At 51.2% G+C, this 20,946-nt stretch overlaps 2 protein-coding genes across 2 annotated transcripts; both read left to right on the top strand.

Moving 5' to 3' along the window:
• Window positions 1-255: 255 nt before the first annotated feature.
• DDX51 (DEAD-box helicase 51) lies at window positions 256-12,008 on the top strand. Its single transcript, XM_061603089.1, has 16 exons — window positions 256-431; window positions 891-1,264; window positions 1,760-1,959; window positions 2,520-2,670; window positions 3,548-3,693; window positions 5,005-5,076; window positions 5,915-6,021; window positions 6,700-6,808; window positions 7,852-7,997; window positions 8,344-8,539; window positions 8,853-8,968; window positions 9,214-9,330; window positions 9,697-9,798; window positions 9,948-10,011; window positions 10,415-10,549; window positions 11,492-12,008. The coding sequence occupies exons 1-16, from the start codon at window positions 409-411 to the stop codon at window positions 11,516-11,518; spliced, it is 2,085 nt and encodes a 694-aa protein (XP_061459073.1). The 5' UTR covers window positions 256-408; the 3' UTR covers window positions 11,519-12,008.
• Window positions 12,009-12,105: 97 nt separating this feature from the next.
• LOC133373407 (glutathione S-transferase theta-1-like) lies at window positions 12,106-17,419 on the top strand. Its single transcript, XM_061603091.1, has 5 exons — window positions 12,106-12,753; window positions 13,654-13,741; window positions 14,145-14,295; window positions 15,370-15,546; window positions 17,170-17,419. The coding sequence occupies exons 1-5, from the start codon at window positions 12,642-12,644 to the stop codon at window positions 17,368-17,370; spliced, it is 729 nt and encodes a 242-aa protein (XP_061459075.1). The 5' UTR covers window positions 12,106-12,641; the 3' UTR covers window positions 17,371-17,419.
• The last annotated feature ends 3,527 nt before the right edge of the window (window positions 17,420-20,946 follow it).

Raw genomic sequence — 20,946 nt, 5'->3', positions numbered from 1 at the left:
TTCCCCGTACTGGGCCTTCGCGCCGTTCGGCTTCCAGCTTGCCTCAGCCGTGAGCGGCGCCGGGGGCCAATCCGGGCAGACCTCCACGAGGACTAGCGCCGCCCGAGCGCTTCTCTTGTCTCCGGCGCGTCCTGCCCTCCAGAGGCCTCGGGGTCGGTCCGAGGGGGGCACCTCTCCTTTACCGCCGGTGACCTCCAGCTCCAATAGCCCCGCCCCTGCAGAGGGGCTATTGGCCACCGAGGGTTACGTCATTAGGCGGCGACTGGCGGGCCTTCGTCCTACTGTTGCTGGGATAGGTCCGTGGTCTCTACGGGCGGCAGGGCCACGCCAATCAGACGCACGCAGCTTCTGAACGTCATCACTGGGCGCTGGAGAAGACTGTGCTGCCGAGAGGCAGGCCGGCGCGACATGGCTCTTTTCCTCGTGCACAGGTGATTAGTAGCGGCGTTGAGGGGGAGAGGAGGGCCGTGCGCGCGCCCTGATCTGGCGGCTCCCCTCCCGTGCAGTGGCGGGTGGAGGGAGGGTTAACGTGTGTGTGAAGCAAAAATCAGAAACAGGCTTGCGTGTCAGGTACCCAATGTCTCAGCCACCTCTCCCACCCACACCCGGCAATTAGCCACGTGCTGGCAATCCACTAAAGTTATCTGGAACCATCCGCAGGTCCAGAACTGGACAGCACAGCTATTGCTGTGGGTTTTGGCTGGATGAGAGCCAACTGGCAAGAATTAAAGTACAGCAAATAAATGTCTTAACTGCCCACCTAAAAGTCCTCAATAAAGGTGCCCAATCTAACATCTCTTTTTTGTGTGTGGGGGGGGGTCCACAACTGGGCAGCTGCCACCAAAAAAGTTCCTGGTAGTGGAGCACTGAATCTTTTGTGAAATCCACAGGTATCTTGGCGAGGAAGACAACAACCTGGAAGACCGTTCACAAGTGCTCTTGCGGCGGCTACAGGAACAGGCGAGAGTCCGGCAGCAGCAAAAGCAGCAGCAGGATGATCCCATTTCTGTGGAACTCAGCGGCAGACCAGAGAATGAAATCTTTGGCTTGGACGTGGAGAAGGAATCAAAGCAGGAGATGAAAAAGAGAGAGCAAAGGGAAGAATCCCCTGTTGGAGGAGAACACCGTAGAAAGAGAAAGAAGAAATTATGCACCACTGGGGGAGAAAGCATGGATGAGGAAGATGGTGGTCTTAGTCCAAGACGAAGTAAAATGAATGAAGAGGAATCCAAAACGCTACAAGGAAGGACTGATGGAGGAGATGGTAAAATAAATTGTTGGTGGAAGCTGGACTTTGTCTGGGAGCTGTGTTCAGGCTCTGTTGTTTCTGCACTGCTTAGTCTACAAAGTGCTATCATCCTCTCAGGCACATACACAACCCAAATTAGGCTAGTGATGCTCATCTTTTAGAGTCAGGAGAGCAGAGTCTAAGAATAAATTTGTGTTGTATAGATTGGCCTGGACTTCTGGGATGAAGGGAAGGGCAGTGGCTCAGTGTTAGCCACTCTTCTGCATGCAGAAGGCCCCTGGTTCTAGTGTGGCTCGGCCCTTGCTTCTCTCCTTTAGACTCCCAGTTGCTGCAAAGCATCCAGCTTCCTTGGCTTTGTGGATCGGCATTAGGTTTTTGGAGCCCCTTCCCACTCGGATGCACACCTTGGGTACAGTCAACCCCTGCTTTTCCTTTGGTTCTTGAAAGTGCAGCAAACAAGTTTTTCATTTAAACTCAGGTCATTTGTCTTGTTCGTGTTGTTTTTACCAGGAAGTGAAATTAAGTTAGCGAGTCACTTAGAAAATGACGGTGCAGCAGGAGAGAGGGAGGCTGGCTCTGAAGCAGCCAACGTACACAAGAGCCCTGATGGAGAGGAGCAGATGCTGAAGCTGCCACTGGATCCAAAGAGCCTTCCGCCACCTCCTGACACGATCGTTCTCGGGGGCTGGAGTCGAAAGGCTGTGCAGAAGGTAACTCTCTGGCTTGAACTAGTAGTTGGTTATCAGTGTGCATTGCACTCAGTCTTTGTCAAAGGCTGAGATGCGCTGCTGTGCAGGGAGGTCAGTGACACTTAATTAAAAGCATCATGCTGAGGATCAAGGTGCCAGTTGCGTTTGGTTACCTGTTTAAAGCAGGCATTAGAAACCTGACTACCCATCATCACTGACCGTTGGCCATGCTGGCTAGGGCTGATGGGGAGGTGGAGCCCAACAGCATTTGGCAGGGCCACAGACAGCTCCCACCCTTGCTTTAACGCCTGAGCATAACTCCCTTATAAGTCACTGGCAACATTCTGACATCTCCACAACCATTCTCTCTTTTTCTGCAATCAGGTCGAAATCTTTTTTTGAACCTAAATGTAGGGAGGGGGAGATTCTGTGGGAGACACACATTTCAGTTAGGATACTGGACATGCTTTGTCTTCAGACTAGAGTCAGAATTTCCCTTTTGGTCTCATGAGGGGGGAAGAGTTGTGCATGCAGTTCTCTGAATTCACAGTTTCAGCAGCATGAGCGTGTGTGACTTGCAGGTGCACCCTCTTCTGCCACAATGGCTTGCAGAACCCAAGCTAGTCCAGAGATGCATCAGAGAGAACCTTGTTCCTCTCCAGGATGTTCCAGTTATCCACCCTAAATTGATGAAGAAACTGCAAGCAAATGGAATAGAATCTTTATTTCCAGGTATTATAGTTGAGAAAATATTATGTTTCATGTTTTCTTATGTATTTCAACCTGTATTTCTTAGACAGCCAAGTTTTTTGGGGGGGAAGGATGCAAATGGTTTGTGCCTAGCTGATGGGAATCTCTGCTATTTAAACAAATATTGGTGGAAGTCGCTTTCATTAGTGCTTCTTAAACACATACACACACCCAATTGTAACACTTCTGCAGTGCTTATGTGGGGTCAGAGTTAAACTAGGAAAACACATCACATATCCACAGCAAATTTTTGACCTAGGCTAGAACTTCAATGAAATATCTGAATATAGGGCTGGACATGAATGTGCTTCATTTTTTGGTATGTATCTCTCTGCACAACTAGTTCCACCCTGTATGCAAGTGTGTGAATCCATCCCTTTGTGGTGAGAGAGATTTCCTGAGAAGTGTGATGTGGAGGGGCTGTAAGACTGTTGGGATTTTTTAGGGCACCCCCCGTTAGGGCACAAAAACTGCCCAGAAAACTAAGTAATCAGCTAGCTGCCACTGCTGGATCTCTAGGCAGTCCAGAAAACTCTAAAAGGAGCCAAGGATGACTCCCAAGACATCTGGGTGCCCACAGATGCTTTGCAAAGGGTGCCTCTGCTTCTAAGGGAGATTCCAAACAGGTGTGAGTGGAAAGGGCTGGAGAAAAGACACGCAGGTTTATTTGGAATGTGAGAAAATTCCAACCAAAAGGTGAAATAACTTATGGCCACACAGTCCTTGGCTACAGATAAATTAGTATACCAATTCCAAAAGCACCTTGAAAGCCTTCCTAACCATCCTTGAATTCAGCCCCCTCTTCCTCACCCCTTGGTGGTCGATGTCAGTGCTGATCTTTCCTGCTCTCATTCTTCAGTTCAGGCTGAGGTGATTCCAGCTATCTTGGAAAGCGGGTCCAATGGGTTTTTGGCCGGCAGAGGTGGCTACCAGCCCAGTGACATCTGTGTCTCGGCCCCCACAGGCAGCGGCAAAACCCTGGCCTTTGTCATTCCTGTGGTACAGGTGAGTCTCAGGTAAAGCAGAGAGCAGCTGGCTGGCTGGCTGGCTGGTGCGTGTGCGTGCGTGTGTGTGTGTGTGTGTGTGTGTCTCCAAGTAACCCCAAAGTGTGCAACCAAAAGAATGTTGCAATGTGGGTTTGCATGGGGTGGGGAGGGATTGTGCTCTTGTGATAAGTTGTTTTTAGTGTAAGCCACTTTGAGATAAATTTGTGAAAAATTAGCAAAATAAAAAATAATCTCGGTTGACTTGAGCCAGTTCTATGCTATCAGAAGATCTTTCCTTGAAACACCCAGAGGCGCAAGTCCTTGAGCTTTGCCACATGCCATCATTTTGTCAAGACCGCTTAGGTGCAGACAACGTCTGTGGCTTTTGCAGCCCCAGGGGCTAAGTGCTTGGAAAGTCCCCTCCCTTGCCTCCTTTTGGGGTCTCTGGAATCTGCTAAGTGGCCACGACACGAGCACAGAGAGAGAGAGAGGCGTTCCCCGCTCTCAAACTGATCTTCTCGAAGAAGTGTTTTCTGGAAACTACAGGAGAATCTCCCTCCTTTTGTGTAGTTGTGCATGTGGCAGTCCAGGAGTGGGGTGTTTTGCCACAATTTCACGCATGCGAGAGATAAAGACGGGTCTGCCTGGCTGACAGAGAATAGTCAGTGAACATTATTGCCTTCCTCCTCCTCCTGGTGTTTTTCCTCCTCCTTCGTTATTGCCGTGCCCTGAGTTTTGTCGTCTTGGGCTAAGGCTTTGTGTGAGGGGAACCCCCCCCCCGGCACATGCTTTTTCCTCCATTGTTCATGCCCTCTTTTCCCTGCTGCTCCTCCCTTTCATCCCCCCCCTCGCCATCCCTTCATTGCTCTGCTATGTGTCCCACCCCCTTCTCTACTCCCCCTCCCTTCCTCGGCTGTCACAACAAGTTCCTCTAGAATTTCAAACCTGGCAAACTCTTCAGCATCTTGCATAATCCAGCTGCAAAAAAATTCAGTTTTCTGGTTACAAAATCTCACATGTTTTGCACTGGGTTCCCCCCCCCCTTGGATAACAGGAGATGTAGAATTGACTGAAGAAGAAAAGGAACTATCCAGCTCATCCAGAGGGTCATAGCAGACTGAGGAATTGGGAAAGTGCTCTCTCAAAGGCTTCTTCAGCACTTTAGGCCAGGGGCTAATGTGGGCTGTAAGGGGCTGTGTGTGCATCTGTCTGGGTGTGTGTGTGTGTACACACATGCCTCTCACTGTGTTGCTTTTTGCACACCCCTTTGTACAGGTTGAGAACCAGGAGTTACCAGCCCCTTCCTGATCTCTTTCCTTTGTCTTTTCAGGCTCTGTTAGACCGAGTTGTCTGCCGAGTCCGAGCGCTGGCCGTCTTGCCCACTAAGGAGCTAGCCCAACAGGTACATCCCCGTGCAGAGGAGAGAGTGCGAGTTCATCCCAGCCACAGAACTGCCTCCTCCAATGTGTGTCCCTCTGTCAAAGTGTTACAGGAATGTTCCAGGGATGTGGGCGAGCCAGTGCATCCTCCACTTCACCCCAGTTGTAAGGAAGGCTTGAGCAGGCCTCCCTTGGGTTGGAGTGCCAAGAGGAGGGAAGGAAGGGCCGTGAGTGGCTGCCTGCAAAGGCAGCAGCACAGGACGTGGGCAGCCTCAGGAATGCGTTAATTGGTTCACACATGATCGGCCTGGCTGAATAGTCACAGCCTTGCCTTTCCAGTCTCACCCCCTCCTCCTTACCAATATTAACTACATGAGTTTAGCCGGTGTACTCTGACCTTATTCAGAGATTCCTGCCCCGCCTCGTAACATGGAAACTCAAGATTGCTTGTGAAATGGATTGGCAGTAAGTTCAAAACAGATGGTCTCATACACAGACACAGTGCAAGAGGCTGTCACACATGCACGCACTACCCCCAACCACTGGCTTAGAGGGGGTTCAAAGGGGGATTAGTGAAATTCACAGAGCAGTGGAAGAAATCTGCATCGGAATTCCAGTCGGAAGGGCTGTTGCCTTCACACTCAGTGGCGCCTCCATTTTGTAAGAGTCTCCCTGCTGTTGCTTTGCGTGTCAGAGTTCAGGGTGTCTGTGGACCCTCAAGGGTGGGCAAGGCTGAGTTTGTGCCTTTGCTGCGTTATTGTTTCAGTTTGGCCCTGGTGGGGTGTTTTTGCATCTTGATGCTCTTGGGGGCTAAGCCAGCCCCCTCCTCATTCTAGGCTTCTGAGTCACTCCTTTCTGTAGGTGAGTAAAGTATTCAACATCTACACTGACGGGACAGGATTGAAAGTGGTCCAGCTCACCGGGCAGAAATCATTTGCGAAGGAGCAGGCGTCGCTCGCTGAGGAGACGTAAGCTAACCCTCTCTTCATTTGGCTTGGCATGTCTTGGCCCGTTCAGCTGAGTCAGCCGCGGCCAGGACAGGCACCCGTCAGAGTCTTCCCCCTTCTGCCTGAGCAATGGGCTCAAGCAGGAGGTTGTCTGGTGATGCTGCTCTTAGAAGCGGCTTGTTGGTGAGCAGATTCCTCTCAGGAGCTACAACCAGCCCCGCTCTGTCTGGGGTGTGTGTGCAAGCGGTGCATATCCCCAACTTTTCATGTCATTGTGGGACCCTGGATTTGGTCACAGCCTGGATCTTGAAAGGCAAATCCCCCGTGCCAAGGGGCTGTGCAGAGCTGACTGTTTCCTGATGTCAAGCAGAGACACCTCCGAGGTGTTTCCTGTGAGCTTGAAGCGGGGCATGACTTGCTTCCTGGGGGGCCTCCCCACGACCCGCATTCTGCACCCTCCCTGGGGTTCAAGCCCCCCTTTGTTCAGCAGCCTTCCAGGGGAAATGGCTGCCACTCAGCCTGATGTGCGGAGGAGACCCAAGACTACAGTGAATCATCCCTGGCCTGGGGGGCCCAGTTGGGTGAGCAGCCCCACTTCCAGACCTCCAGGCTTCAGCAGGGAGCCCTCGTGCCCCAGCAGCATCCACTACAACCCATCGGCTGTGTTCCCTTCAGAGTCTCTGGCACTGTTTTTTCCAGACTGACTGGAGTTCGCAGCCTGGCGGACATCGTCGTGGCCACTCCCGGGCGCCTTGTGGACCATCTTCAGCAGAGCCCCCTGTTCAGCCTGAGAGAACTTCGCTTCCTGGTGAGAAGAACCTCCTTCCCCACCTTTGCAAGCAAGGAGGCTGCTCTGTACCTGGGAGGTGTAGTTGTTGCTTGACTCCCAACACACACACCCCGCAGCCAGCATGGCCAGTGGTCAGGGATGATGGGAGCTGGAGTCCAGCAACATCTGGAGGGCTGCGGGCTAGCAGCCCTTGCGCCTACACAATCTGCTCAGGAGACCTATTAGCAGCCTGGTTTTTTCATTAAACGAGAGAAAGCAAAACCAACCCCCTGTCCTTGCCACTGCAAAATGCCAGCCAAATAAAAGGCACTTTTCGGCATTCCTAGAAAGTCCTCGGGCTTTGGGGAGCCCCAGGGGAAAAGTCCCATAGTTGGGGAGCAGCCACCAAACTTCAAATGCAGATGTTGCCCAAATGAGGTGACTGGGCAGTCGGGCAAACGCTTTAGCCCAAAGTCCTTGGCTTCTATCACTACGGAGACAGCAAGAAGCACCAGTCCGAGGGGAGGGGGAGTTCCTCAAAGAGTGGGGGGTGTCCCTCTTTTCTATGGGCTTCTTTCTCCTCTTTCAGAGACTCAAAACCAGGGACCTTTAGAGCCTGTAGCCAAAGTTCATGGCCCCGTGCATATTCTGCATCCTGGTGGTAAATGGTATTTGGGGATCGAGTCATACGCAACTTTGTGACTAGAAAGGCGGACATAAGGGGTCGTGACATATTTAAGTTATATGCATTGGAGTATGACACGACACACTCACTTCATAAAATTTGACTTCTGGTAACCCCATAATCTATATTGCCTCCCACCCTCCAAATATCCATTCTTCAGTTCACAATTCAGTTGACTAGTTACTTCATGAAGGTGCCTCTCCTGCTAGGCCTTGTCTGAGGTTCTGCTTTCCGTAGGCTGGGCTCACGCTAAGAGGGAGCTTCAGTTATACCACCAGAGCAGGCACCTGTGCAGTGGTAAAGGACCCCTTGGGCCATTCCAGACACAGCTGCAAATCTCCCTGGCCTGGCAGAGGCCCTGGGCCCCTGAATGTCTCTCTTTTGCCCGTGAGCGCAGATCATTGACGAAGCCGACCGCATGATTGACAGCATGCACCAGGACTGGCTGTGGCAGGTTGTGGCGGCAGCCTGCCGAGCGGAAGAGGGCTCTAGTGCCCCCCAGCTCTTCCAGAGGGCAAAGCAGGGCCTCATCACAGCAGCCAGGTTAGTTTGCCTGCTGATTCCCTCTCCTGGCTCTGTTGGGCAGTAGGAGAGTGAGGGGGGTCCCTGGGGGTGGAGCAGCAGCGGGGGGGCCCTTTTGGCTCCTGGAATTCAGACCTGGAGCAGAAACTGCCTGCGACGTTGTGGAGGTCCCACTGAGGTGGACATGACCCCAAAGGCCGGACCGTGGATTCCAAACTTCCTGAATATCATGGCGTTGGGGTCCCTAGAGTGAAGCTGGCCTGAAATGGGGGGCAGGGGCGGAGGGAGCAGGGCGGCGCCATTCACCATTGTCATACTCTGTTTGGGGGCGGGAGGGCTGGTCCTTCCCTGTGCTTTTTCCTTCCAGGGCTTGCTGCCCCCACCTCCCTCTGCAGAAGCTCCTCTTCTCGGCCACCCTGACCCAGAACCCTGAGAAGCTGCAGCCGCTGGGCCTCTACCAGCCTCGCCTCTTCATGCCAGTCTCCTTGGAGAAGCCGGCAGGTGCAGCGGAGGCGCTGCAGGACGGGGCCAAGAAGAAGTACGCCCTCCCAGAGGGGCTTTCGGTAAGAGGTGTGGCTTGTGGGGACCCCTGTGGGTCTGGCAGGGCAGGAAGGCGCTTGCCAGCTCTGGAAAGAACGTGGATGGCTTGGAGGAAATACCCTGAGCTGATCTCGCATCGGAACCTCGTTGCCTTGTAAGGGTGCATGTTCCTGGCGCGTCGTTGAGAAGCCAGAGTCTCAGCCGTTTAGACTGTTCGGTTCCTTGGCCCAGAGCAATGCTGCCCTAAACAGTTTGGGATGGGAGGGGCCAGGCGAGAATCAGGCCGGGGGGCGTGCAGAGGCTCTTCCTCCCTCCCTCCCTCCCTCCCTTCCACAGCACTACTACGTGCCCTGCAGCCTGAGGTGGAAGCCCCTCTTCCTGTTGCACTTCCTGCTGAGGCTGAAATTCTCCCGCGTCCTCTGCTTCACCAACAGCAAAGACACGTCACACAGGTGAGGCTGGGCGGCAGAGTGCGCAGCAGGTGGGCTGGATCCCACCTTGGCCAGCTAGCAGGCCACTCCCACACGCAGCGGGCTCTTGCCTGTGCAGGACGTGCCTCCCATCTGCAGAGCCGTTGGCTGCTCGGGCTCCCTGCAGCCCTCCTGCCGCCGGGCGATGCCGGGACTGAGCCTGGGGCCGTCTTCTGCCTGGAAAAGGCTGTGGCCTCCCCGCTCATCCTTTGCTCTCTCTTCCCCAGGCTCTTCCTGCTGCTTCGAGCATTTGGTGGAGTGGCTGTGGCAGAGTTCTCTTCACGGCTGAGTCCAAGCAAAAGGAAGCAGACACTGAAGGAATTTGAACAGGGGAAGATCCAGCTGTGAGTGTCTCCAGGGGCAACACTGGCATCCTCCTGTTTCAAAGCTGCCAGGCACCGCTTAATCCAGTTGCGCACCACAAATCTGTGGCAGGGGGAGGCATTTCTTTCACTCCTGACACACTTTTGAAGGGTGCCTGTTTCTCTTGGGAAGTCTCTGGTCTTCCTCGCAACATGTGGAGAAACTGCGCCAGCCTCCCCTCTTGGTCTGTTCACGTGTGCACGGTGTCATCTAATCTAATCTAGGAGGGTGACTTCCCTCGCCCAGCCCCCTCTCTGGGGCCCAAGCAGCTCTTTATTGGTCGTGCTCAGATCTGTTGGGGTTATAATGGGTTCTTTGGATATGTTTCTCTCCTGCCAAAAATTCAGATTAATCAGCACAGACGCCACCGCTCGAGGGATAGACATTGGCGGAGTAAAATGTGTCATCAGCTACGATGCCCCCCAGTTTATCAGGACCTACATCCACCGGTAATTTCTGCAGAGGGAAGTTTTCAAATAACATGGATGGATTTCCTCTTTCTCTGAAAGAAACAAGCTGACGCTGGCCAGGGGTGAGGGGAGACTGCCCAGGGGAGACATTTTGTGTAATTGGCTGATCTTCTGCTGTCTGGTTTCAGGGTGGGCAGAACGGCACGTGCAGGAAAAGCTGGCCTGGCCTTCACCATGCTGCTGAAACAGCAGGTATGTTTGACAGTGGTAAGAGACTGCCCTATGTGTCAATCTTCTCCAAAGAAACACAGATTCCACCTTTGCACAAACAGAGGCCCTTGTGATGGTGTCTTCCACGGGGGCAACAGGGTCTGCTTTCAAGACTTTGTGGCAGGAGCTTGGGTAGAAAATACCCCAGGAAAGAGGGATAGAAGAATGGGGTTTTTTTGTGGGGGCTGAAGGTGGCACTGCCTGGTTGCTGGGTGCCCAGCACAGCTGCCCTTCACAGCCTGCCACAGAGGCCCATGCCCAGCATCGCTTGCACGGAAGCAGAGGGGCACTTTGGTGCTCTTCTGTAGCGTGGAGGGGTTTTTCTTTGTGTGCGTGTGAGGGGGCAGTGGTGGCAGGGGGTTCACTGTCTTTTTTTGTGTTCCAGGAAAGGAAATTCCAGAAGATGCTGAAGGAAGCTGGTCTTCCAGAGTTGGAGCGGCAGTTGGTGAAGAGCGAGTCCATTCAGCCTCTCCTCCAGCAGTACGAGGAAGCTTTGGCTGAACTCCAGAAGATGATCAAGGTATCCCTAGATCCGTGGAGGGGGCGGGTGTCTCTAGCTCACTGGGGTGTTTGAATGTAATCTGTGCTGAAATTCTACACTGATGTGAGCTGTAGGAATTAATAAAGCTATCCCTACATCGTTTTAAATTGTATTCAAGGATGTATTTTAAGTTGTTGTAACTCACTGGGACCTGAAGATGAAGGCAAAGGGCGGGTAAGAAATTAATAGTATTATTGATGATGGTGGGAAGGGAGCCGGCATAGCTCTGTGGTCCCCTCTGATCGCTGGAAATCTGCACATGCTCTCACCCACCAAAATGCCACGTCATTTTGCACATCTATTTTCACAGCCTCAGAGGCTAGAAACTTGATTGGTATTTTTTTTTCAACGAAAGCTTGATATCTTCCTAACGCTGCATTCTGTGGTTGCTCCAGCTTCTGCACTTAAGTAGCATGTTCACAGCATGCACAGTCCAGGTCGCCTCTTCCCATTAAAGAGGAGAGATGGTACACAATGTTGCATGAACTGGAAGGCCACCCACAGCTTGGGGTGTTCTCAGGCCAGAGCCTGCCATTGGAAGAAGATGCCTGGCTGGTGCAGCTGGCAAGGAGCGGGCCCAACCGCCGGTGAGGCCGCCTTGGTGCTCACGGTTAAGAGAGGAGCCCGTCTGTGGGATGTGGCAGCAGAGTTTGCATGCACAGGCCAGTGGTTGGCCTGACTGGTGTGAGCGGGGGGGAGTGTAGCCAGTTGGAGCAGGGAGAGAACGTCCCTCCTCAAGGCTCGGGGTCTTCCCTGGCTGCACAAACAAGGAAGCGCCTTGAAAGGCTACCAGCATGGCTACCTCTGGAATCTGTTTCAGGAGCAGAAGTGGGGATTGTCCACATCACCCCTCCCTGGTGCTCGTTCTGATCCCTGGGAGCATCTTGGATGGACCTGACCTCCTCCTCTTTACCTCAACAGGAGGAGCAGGCTGAGAAGCGATCCTGAGGAGATCTCCAGGGGCGCCTGCGAGCTCCTGTAGAGAACACTCTGCGTTGTGCTTTGGATTCGGACGACCTCTCGGCTGCACAACATTCAGAAGCAATTCTGGACGATTATGAGCTCCTTGAAGTGTTGGGAAGTGAAAGGCGTGTCCGTCCCGCAGCTGCAGCACAGCAGGCTTCCCGGCCCCTCCTCGGAAGGAAGCGAGGGCAGCTCTCACCCCCGCAGAGGCCGACGTAACGCGTTTTAAAGGCTCTCTCCCTGTGGGCCAAAGGGGGGCTGCCAGCCTGCCTTGGGAGTGGAGTTGACCCTTGCCGGCCTTGCTTGACCAAGTGCAGCTCCCTTGTTGACGAAAGAGGGGATGGGGTGTTTGCTGTGCTCGGCTGCACTTTGAGCAAGGGGTGCCTCTGTGGCCCCAAGAGCCTCTCCGTGAAGAGGGGGAGGAGAGGTTTTAAATAAAAAGAATGGCCTGTGTTTTGGGGGCAGGCAATATTTTCCTCTGTGTGTGTTTTTTTTTAAAAAAGAAAAGTGGCTAATGAACTGTGCTCAGAGCAGATGGCATCAGTGTTGCTAGCCCTCACCTCTCCCTTTCCTGCCAGAGCTGGCTGCCACGTTGTGTGAAGGCAGCTGTGCCTTGGGTCAGCTTTACTGTTTGACTTGCATTAGTAAGAGAGCAGGAGAAAACATCCCTCCCTCCGCTTGCTGTACAGCAGGGGTAGTCAAGGTGGTGCCCTCCAAAGGTTGCTGGGCTCCGAGGAGTGGGGGGGAAGGGCCCAGGCAGGGCTCTGGCCACACATTGCCACCCTCCTTCCCTGGGTCATCCCTCTGGCTGCTTTGCCTTCACTTGGGGCTGCTTCTTTGGGAGCTGGAGCCTTTTGTCTCCCTTTGGCAAAAGTCCAGGCTTCTGTGGTTCCCTCCTGTGAACTTTCCCTCCTTTCTTCTCTGGCAAGCAGGTCTGACTAGTGATCCTCATTGCCTGGTAGGTGGGGTGGGGGACAAAGGCTCCTTCCAATTGGTCCAAAGGACAACAGCTGAACTGGGCAGTCCAAGTTACAAAAGGTGCAGCGGAGTCCTGGGAGTGTCCTCTCTCCTCCCTGCTCTCTGGTGCCTGCTAGTCGCGCCTGCTAGGATGGTGTTGCAGCTCTACCTGGACCTTGTCTCCCAGCCCTGCCGGTCTGTCTACATCTTTGCCAAGAAAAACAGAATCCCCTTTGAGTTCAAGCATGTGGTGCTAATCCAAGGTGAGGGAGAGGTAGGCAACGTGGAGGCCTGACAATGTGTGGGGGGGTGAGGGTCGCTGTCTTGAGATGCCTGCCTCCACTTGCTACCTCTGCTTGAGACAGGCAGCCTTATGGCTGTGCAGACCTGGAAGGGTTGAGCTACCTTGCTGGACCTTTTGGGTTCCCTCACAACTTGAGGCTTCTGTCAAAGAGGTCCCGATGCCTAAAAATTAAGATCTGTTTTAACTCTTTCATTTTTAAATTGTTGTAATTCACCTTGAGACCTCATGATGAAGGGCAGGTAAGAAGTGGTGGTGGTGATTTTATTTTAGCAGTGGTGAATTTCATCATTTGTGACAATGGGAAAATAACTGGGATTAAACTGTGGAATGATTAAGTGAGTGAGGGGAGGGGGACGGAGTCTTGCAAAGCCTGTAGTGCTCTCTTGACTGGATGCCGCCTGCTTCTTCCATTTGCACATGATGCTTCCTACAGGCTGGTTTGCCTGTGCATCTGTTGCTGCCCAGATGCAGAAGAATTTGCTTTCTGACAGCAGTTTGGTATTGATCCACGTGGACCTGCATATTGGTATATGTTGTGGGCTCCTACACATGGAGCAGTCAAGAGGTTGCTTTGGACATATCCAGATCTGTTCCTACCTGTTCCCAGGCAATTACTTGTTCTCTGCAACGTTAGAAGTCTTACGGTATACGTGTGAAGAATAGTACTAACACAACCTAGGGGGATGACTGGCAAACAGATAGCGCCCCCCCCCGATGGCCCAAGAGACATAACCAGAGCTGAATGTATCCAAGAGGTGGGAGTGAGTCTGAGTGGGATCAGGTGGGAGTGACCAGCACCCCAGGGCAAGGCAAGGCAAGCAGCTACCTCTTAGTTCTTTTGATTTCTCAATCTCTCCAGGGCAAAACAGGGAAGAAGACTTTAGCAAGGTGAACATGATGAAGAAAGTGCCTGCCTTGAAAGATGGCAACTTCACCTTAGCAGAGAGGTGAGAAGGATCATCAGGGCCATTGCTGGGCTCTGGGGGAGGTCGGGGGAGGGCACTGCACAGCTTCCTAACTTTTCCATTGTATGTAGGAGCTTGTTAGGACCCCAGAAATCTTTGCTTTTCTCCCTTTGGGGTTTTGACTTTTGGTTTTCAAGATCTTCCTGGACCACATCGTGCAAACTCCATGACTGGGGGTCTTTTCCCCCTTTGAGATACACAATAGTTTTCTCCAGTCAAAACAGTCTTTGTTTGTCCAATGCTCATAAATGTATGACGGCCCTATATTACAACTAAGGAACATCAGTTACACTTGTTTACGTTGGATTGCATTTCCCATTAGATTGCTGCCCCTTCATCCAGTTTGCCTGCAGCTCTTAACTCTCTCCTCCCCCTCCCCAAACAGCATCGCTATCCTTTTATATCTAGCCAGAAAATTCAAGACCCCTGACCACTGGTACCCAGCTGACCTGCAGAAACGAGCTCGTGTGGATGAGTATCTGTCCTGGCAGCATACAGCCACTCGGATGTACGGCACCAAATTTTACTTGGCCAAGGTAAGGGCAAAAGCGGCCCTGTAGCCCAGCTGGACTTTTATGGAGAAGAAGTCTCTGCTGTAGCCCCACCTCCACCCCTGAGTGCATGGGGCAGGGGCGGGTGCTATGCTGAGCTTTGGAGGCAGGAAGCATGTGACACATGCAGAGGGCGAGGTTAACTTTGGAGCGGGGCATTAACCCCCTGTGTTGTGCCCCATCTGAAGCTCTCTGCTGGACTTCTGGAATGTTTCCTGCCTGTCCACACCTCCTGGAGTAGCAGCAGGAGCCAGGTACTCTCTGAAGATAAGAGAGGAGGAAGTGGTGACTCTGTTCCTCGCTGCAGAAAACTGGCACGGCCTGGGGGGAGGGGATGTAACTGGAGCCAAATGCTACCTGGATATACAGGTGAGGGCAGAGCAGGGTTGGAGGCCACCTGTGTCTGATTACTGGCAGATTAGAATGCAAGTCTTTGTGAGCTGGATATGGGGCCACAAACTAGGGCGGTCCCGTTAATCTGGTCCTGCCCTAATTGGAGCAAAGGCCTCGTTGCAATGAGATGTGGAAGGCTTCTGACGGGGGCTGTTTTGCATGAAGAGACATTTTGTTGGTTCAGAAGGAGAATGTTTTCCCCATGGTCAGAAGGCCATCACATGATTACCCCAAAGCCCCTGCCCTGGTTCCTCATAGGCAAGGGCACCCCTGGGACACAAGGCAGCCAGGAGGGTCTCCCTTGACGCAGGATTTCTGCCTTCCTCCTCTGTGAGAAGCACAACAGAGAGATGCCAGCTGGAGGTCACTGTTTATGTGGATGTGGCCTGAATTGTGCTAGCTAAATAAAATGCTGGCCCTGGCTCTGAAATTGCATTGGAGCAGGATTCCGTTTATAAGCCAGAGGCCTCATTGTCAAGAGACCTCCCCTGGTGAGAGGGGGTATGTGCAGCTGTTGGTGGTCTTTCCCAGCAGATCTGTGTGTTCACATACACAGCGCACACACGTTATATCCTCTTGGCTCTTGTACTGTGAGTCATGTGATGTTAAGAGCCGTAAGCAGAACTTTGCAGGTGGTGAGTCTCTCTTGCCCCCTTCTCTGGGTAGGGCTTAGTGCCTCTCTTCCTGGGTCATCCGCTCCCGCCCGAAAAGCTTGAAGAGGCCACTGAGGAACTGAATGAGGTTCTGAAAATGTTTGAAGAGAAATTCCTCCAGGACAGGCCCTTCATTGCTGGCAGTGAAATCTCCTTGGCAGACCTGGTGGCCATTGTAGAACTCATGCAGGTGGGTGTTGGCTTACAGAAATAGTAATCACTCATAAAATTATGGTGGCTTGCCAGATCCGCTATCGCTCAAGTAGAGGATTTTCCATAAAGAAAACCCCACATTAATATCAGCAGTTAGCCCTTTTTACAACATAATTTCTCTTCATTGTTGCTTTATCTTTTATGCTCTGGTTTGCTTACAAATAACTTTGAATAAGCATATCTGTATCATTAAAGCAGAATATTTAGCAACATTTAATGGAAAAATCAATCAAACACAAACTATTGCTATTTTAGAAACCCTACCTAGCTGGTCATTACACTGACATATTATCAACACTTAGAGTGCTAAATGATTTTACTTTCCGTCATGCCCCTGCCCTTTACTTGCCTTTTTTTCCTAAGCTAAGCTAAAAAGTCCCAAACACTGTAACCATTCTTCATAGGGCAGTTGCCCTAGCCACTTGATCATTTTGCCCTTTTCTGAACCCTTTATTTATTTATATATTCCACCCTTCTTCCTCTTCCGCCCTTCTTCCTAGCAGGAGCCCAGGGTGGCAAACAAAAGCACCAAAACCTTTAAAACATTATAAAAACAAACTTTAAAACACATTAAAACAAAACATCTTTAAAAATGTTTCTTAAAAAAAGCTTTCGAAACATCATCTAAGGTTAAAAACATTTTAAAAAAGAAGGTTTAAAAACATATTAAAAAGCAATTCCAACACAGACGCAGACTGGGATAGGTCTCAACTTAAAAGGCTTGTTGAAAGAGGAAGGTCTTCATTGGCGCCAAAAAGATAACAGAGATGGTGCCTGCCTAATATTTAAGGGGAGGGAATTCCACAGGGTAGGTGCTGCCACACTTAAGGTTCGTTTCCTATGTTGTGCAGAACTGACCTCCTGATAAGATGGTCTCTGCAGGAGGCCGTTGCCTGCAGAGCGCAGTGATCAACTGCGCATATAAGGGATAAGATGGTCTTTCAGGTATCCTGGTCCCGAGCTGTATACACCAAAACTAGAACCTTGAACTTGGCCCGGTAGCAAATGGGCAGCCAGTGCAGTTCTTTCAGCAGCGGGGTGACATGTTGACGATACCTTGCCCCAGTGAGCAGTCTCACTGCCTCATTTTGCACTGGCTGCAACTTTCGGACCAACCTTAAGGGCAGCTCCACATAGAGTGTATTACAGTAATCCAGCCTGGTGGTTACCAGGGTGTGGACAACAGCGGTCAGGCTATCCCGGTCCAGAAACAGCCGCAGCTGTCTTACCAGCCAAAGCTGGTAAAAGGCACTCCAGCCAACGAGGTCACCTGGGGTTCTAGCAACAAAGATGGATTCAGGAGCACCCCCAGACTACGGACCTGCTCTCGAGGTACAATATCCTTCTCTGGGGCTTTGGGGGAGAGATCCAGGTTATTGAGTTGCAGAGTCCTGAGTTAGGTGACAGAGCTGCTGCCTGCATTTTATTTCGCTGTGCACAAGCGAATCCTGCTTGGGCTCCCAAGCCTCTCCTGCCCCCGATCACTCTTTATGCTCCTAGTATTGAAGTCTCATGTCACGAATGGTGGCAATCCTCTTGAGAATGTACCGGGTGGCTGAGGGCCACCTCAGCACATGCTAACCCTCCTCCTCTTCTGCAGCCCAAAGGCGCTGGCTATGATGTCTTTGAAGGTAGTCCCAAGATGGCCGCTTGGCGCGGCAGAGTGGAAGACGCTGTTGGGAAGGACCTCTTTCTGGAGGCACACAAAGAGATCTTGAACTCCAAGGGTATGACGGCAGATCATCTCCCTCCTGAAGGGAGAGAGCAGATCAAGCAACACCTGCTAAAGTATGTGAAATAAATCCCAGGAGAGGCTGAGTCCCCCTCAATAAAGATCCAGCACCAGCAAAGTGTTTGGTCTCCTCTGATAACAGGCTCATCCTAGCCCCACCTTATTATCACCTGTGGGGCTCAGGGTGGGTCACCACTTGTGGTTTTTTTGTCTAGGAGGAAGATACCATGCCCTGAGGGAAAGGGGTGAGATGCTTAATGCTGTGCTGGATACCTCATGTGTGAATCTTGCGATGTGCCCCACCTCTAAGCAGGCCAAGAGCAATCTAGAAATGCCTCCTTTCTTTGGAGCATGTCTTGGTTCCTGGCCTGGATTGCTTCTCAGCAGAATGAGCTGTACTTCTAGAAATCATCCACATTCACAAAATTGTGGTTTTCCCTGAATCAAAGCACTACATGCATTAAATGGTCCTAACTGGAAGTGGGAGGGGAGGCGTTCATCCTGGCTATCCCATCTGTATGAAGAAGACCTTCAGATGGATTGGGGGGAGAGAAGGGGGGCTTCACTTGCCTCACTCTTGTTTCCCCACAGTAATGAGGGCAAAGAGCCTTAGGGCAGCAGGGCAAAGGCAGAGGGGTGTGTGTGTGAGAGAGAGAGGTTCCTGTTTTGTGTCCTTCACCCTTGCCGCTTCTTGTTGCATGCTGGACTTGCATTTACTCTTGGCCTGAGGAACAGCCAAAACCACTGTCCTCCAAAGGCCTGATGATGATGCCACCCACTATGATCCGTTAGCAAGGCCCAGACCCAGCAGTCATTATGCTTGCTCTCATCTACATGCGGTGGGTGGGGGGTCATAATGCTGCTTCTCTCTCTCTCCCAGGCTAAACAGGTCAGGGGCCTGATGCAGTAGAGAGGAGAAAGAGTGCCCTGTGGTGCCTCCAGCCACGCTGGTAGTAAAGGACACGGTCTTGACTGGGGGCTGCTCCATGGTGGGGAAAGTGTAAACACAACAGTCACGAGGAGGGAGGGAGGGAGGGGTCTGAATCAGGAATGGTGCGTTTTAAACCAGTTGTAAAGGAGCAAGCAATGAAGTGCACCTGATTATTCAGGGATTGAAAACCCAAGCAGACTCCAAACAGCTCTCAAGGGATTCCTCTGAACAGCATCAGTGGGCAGTAAAATGGCAGCTGAGGGTCAGCCTAAGTGTGAAGCGATACATGCTGGGGCAAAAATATCCCCACTTCATTTCCCTGCAGCGTGATGGTGGTGACTCACAGGGACAGAGATTTCAGGCTCATGATGGAATAGATCAGTTAAAATGTTGGCGCGGTGTGTGACAGCTCTGAAAAAAGGTGGCTTCCAGGCTGGAGACTGAACATAACCCTGCCAATATTATGATGCCTTCGTATAAATCTGTGGTGTGGCCATATTTGGAATGCTGTACAGTTCTGGGTGCCTCACCTTAAAAAGTCTACTGTAGAACTAGGAAAGGACAACACAAATGATCCAGGGGGTGCAGCAACTCCCCTGCACAGAAAAGGGGAAAAAACATTTGGGGCTTTGGGGGTTGGGGAAAAAGGCAAGTAAGGGGGCGGGGGGGACATGAGAAAGAAGCATAAAATTACACATGATGTGAAGAAAATGCCATTCTCTCACAGTAATACTTGGACTTTAGGTCATCTAATGGAAAACAGCCTAATTTCCTAATTTGGAAATGTAAACAACAAGAAGGATCATTTTATCATATGTGGTGGTTGTGTAAACAGGCAAAATCATTCTGGGCACAGATAGGTAGGATGATGCAAAAAATTTTAAAGATAAATATTCAGTCAAAGCCAGAATTTTTTTTATTGGGTTTTATGGATAAACAAACAGAAAAGAAATATGGAAGAATAATATTATATATGATTACGGGAGCAAGATTATTATATGCACAAAAATGGAAAATGGAATCAACACCAACAATGGAAGAATGGTTATTGAAGTTAATGGACTTAGTAGAGATGGATAAATTGACATGCTTAATTAGAGAAAAATCGACAGATATATTTCTTAAGGAATGGAAGCCTCTCTTAGACTTTTTGTTGAAAGATAAAAATGAAATGATGATAATGGGATTTGACGATTAAAAAAGTGATCTTGTATGTATTAATGGACAGGTTTGATATATATTATATACTTATAGCTGATCTGCGACAAATCGGAAGTCGAAGATTTTTTATTGTATTATGTTTTTGTTGTTTGATATTGTTTTGTTTGTCTTCTGAAAATTTGAATAAAAATTATTAAAAAAAAAAAGAAAACAGCCTAATTTATGGATTTTGTTGCCACATGAGTTGGCTGCGGCCACATTAGATAGCTTTAAAAGGAATTAACCAAATTAATGAAGGAGGAGAGGGTCATAGCTATTCGTGATGGTGAAATCAAACCACACTGCTTTGTGGGTGTCCTGGAAACACCTGGTCAGCCACTGTGGTAAGGAAGAGCCTGGACTTAAATGGGACCCCTTTTGGGCTGGCCCAGCAGACACACTCCCAGGCTAGTTGTCTCTCTTGTGGCTGCAGCTCTTTTCTTTCAGCCAGGCCCTGGAGGTCAAGGCAGGGGAACCACCTTTCCTACGTGTCTCCTTGAAGAAACGAACACACAGCCTGGCTACTTGGAACTGCCTCTGACCCCCATCATGCAGGCCCGACGCAGGAAGGGCAGCTTCTTAGGCTCTGAGCAGTGACCGCCTGGCTTCCTGACTTGTTTTCTTTGCTGTGAAACGGGAGGCGAACTCAAGGTGATGCTGGACTCCAACCCACACGCAGCCACCATGGCCAGTGAACGGGAATGACGGGAGTTATAGTCAGCAACGTCTGAAGAGCCAAGGGTGTGGGAGGATGCCCAGCAACAGCAACAAACCCTCCCCAGCCTGTGAGCCTATGCTGGTTCTGACCCAAGTACTCAGGTGCCCACACAGGCCTGAGTAATGCCAGCCAGGTCAGCCTTCTCATCCACACTCAACTTATGGATGCCACTGAATGCCAGTCCAACAGGTCTGAGGGCAAGCTTATGGGGTGTGTGTGAAATGCCAGACTGATGTTCCCTGCATTGCCTTGCCTGCCCCCAGCCCCATATCCCTCCCTACCTGTAGGCACTGGTATAAAGGAGCACCTCTTCCTCCCCCCCCATCCAAACACGTCTTATTTCCCAGACACTTTGTCACCAGACCACAGCTGTGACCCCTGCACAGCCAACTTAAAACCAAACAGTAATTCAAGCACAAATTAAGGGTGGAAGCCACACATCCACTGTAAGACCATCCCTGTGCCACTCACTTGCAAAAGGAGAGTCCTACAGTACTGGACCATAAAGAAAGCAGTGGCCTTGGCCTTATGTCAACCCTCAAGGGGAGGCAGCCCTTTGGTGCAAACCCCTTCAGGGCCAGCTCCCCACTGGGGTTGTGCCAGCAGCAACTTTCCAATGAGTCTTCCCCCAACAAAATGTTTCACCATCAGTTGATGCCTTCTGTCCATGAGAGGGTGTGTGCTAACCTAGCCCATCTGAACCCTTGCAGGGTTGGTGCAGCAGCAATGGTGCAATAATGGCTCCTCCCCACTTCCCTCCAGTTGCCCCTGCTCCCTACTGCACTTTGCTGCCTGT

This window comes from Rhineura floridana, chromosome 19, assembly GCF_030035675.1.
Source record: "Rhineura floridana isolate rRhiFlo1 chromosome 19, rRhiFlo1.hap2, whole genome shotgun sequence".
Classification (NCBI taxonomy): domain Eukaryota; kingdom Metazoa; phylum Chordata; class Lepidosauria; order Squamata; family Rhineuridae; genus Rhineura; species Rhineura floridana.
Note: the sequence above shows the minus strand (reverse complement) of the source record. Positions and strands in the feature narration are given on the sequence as shown.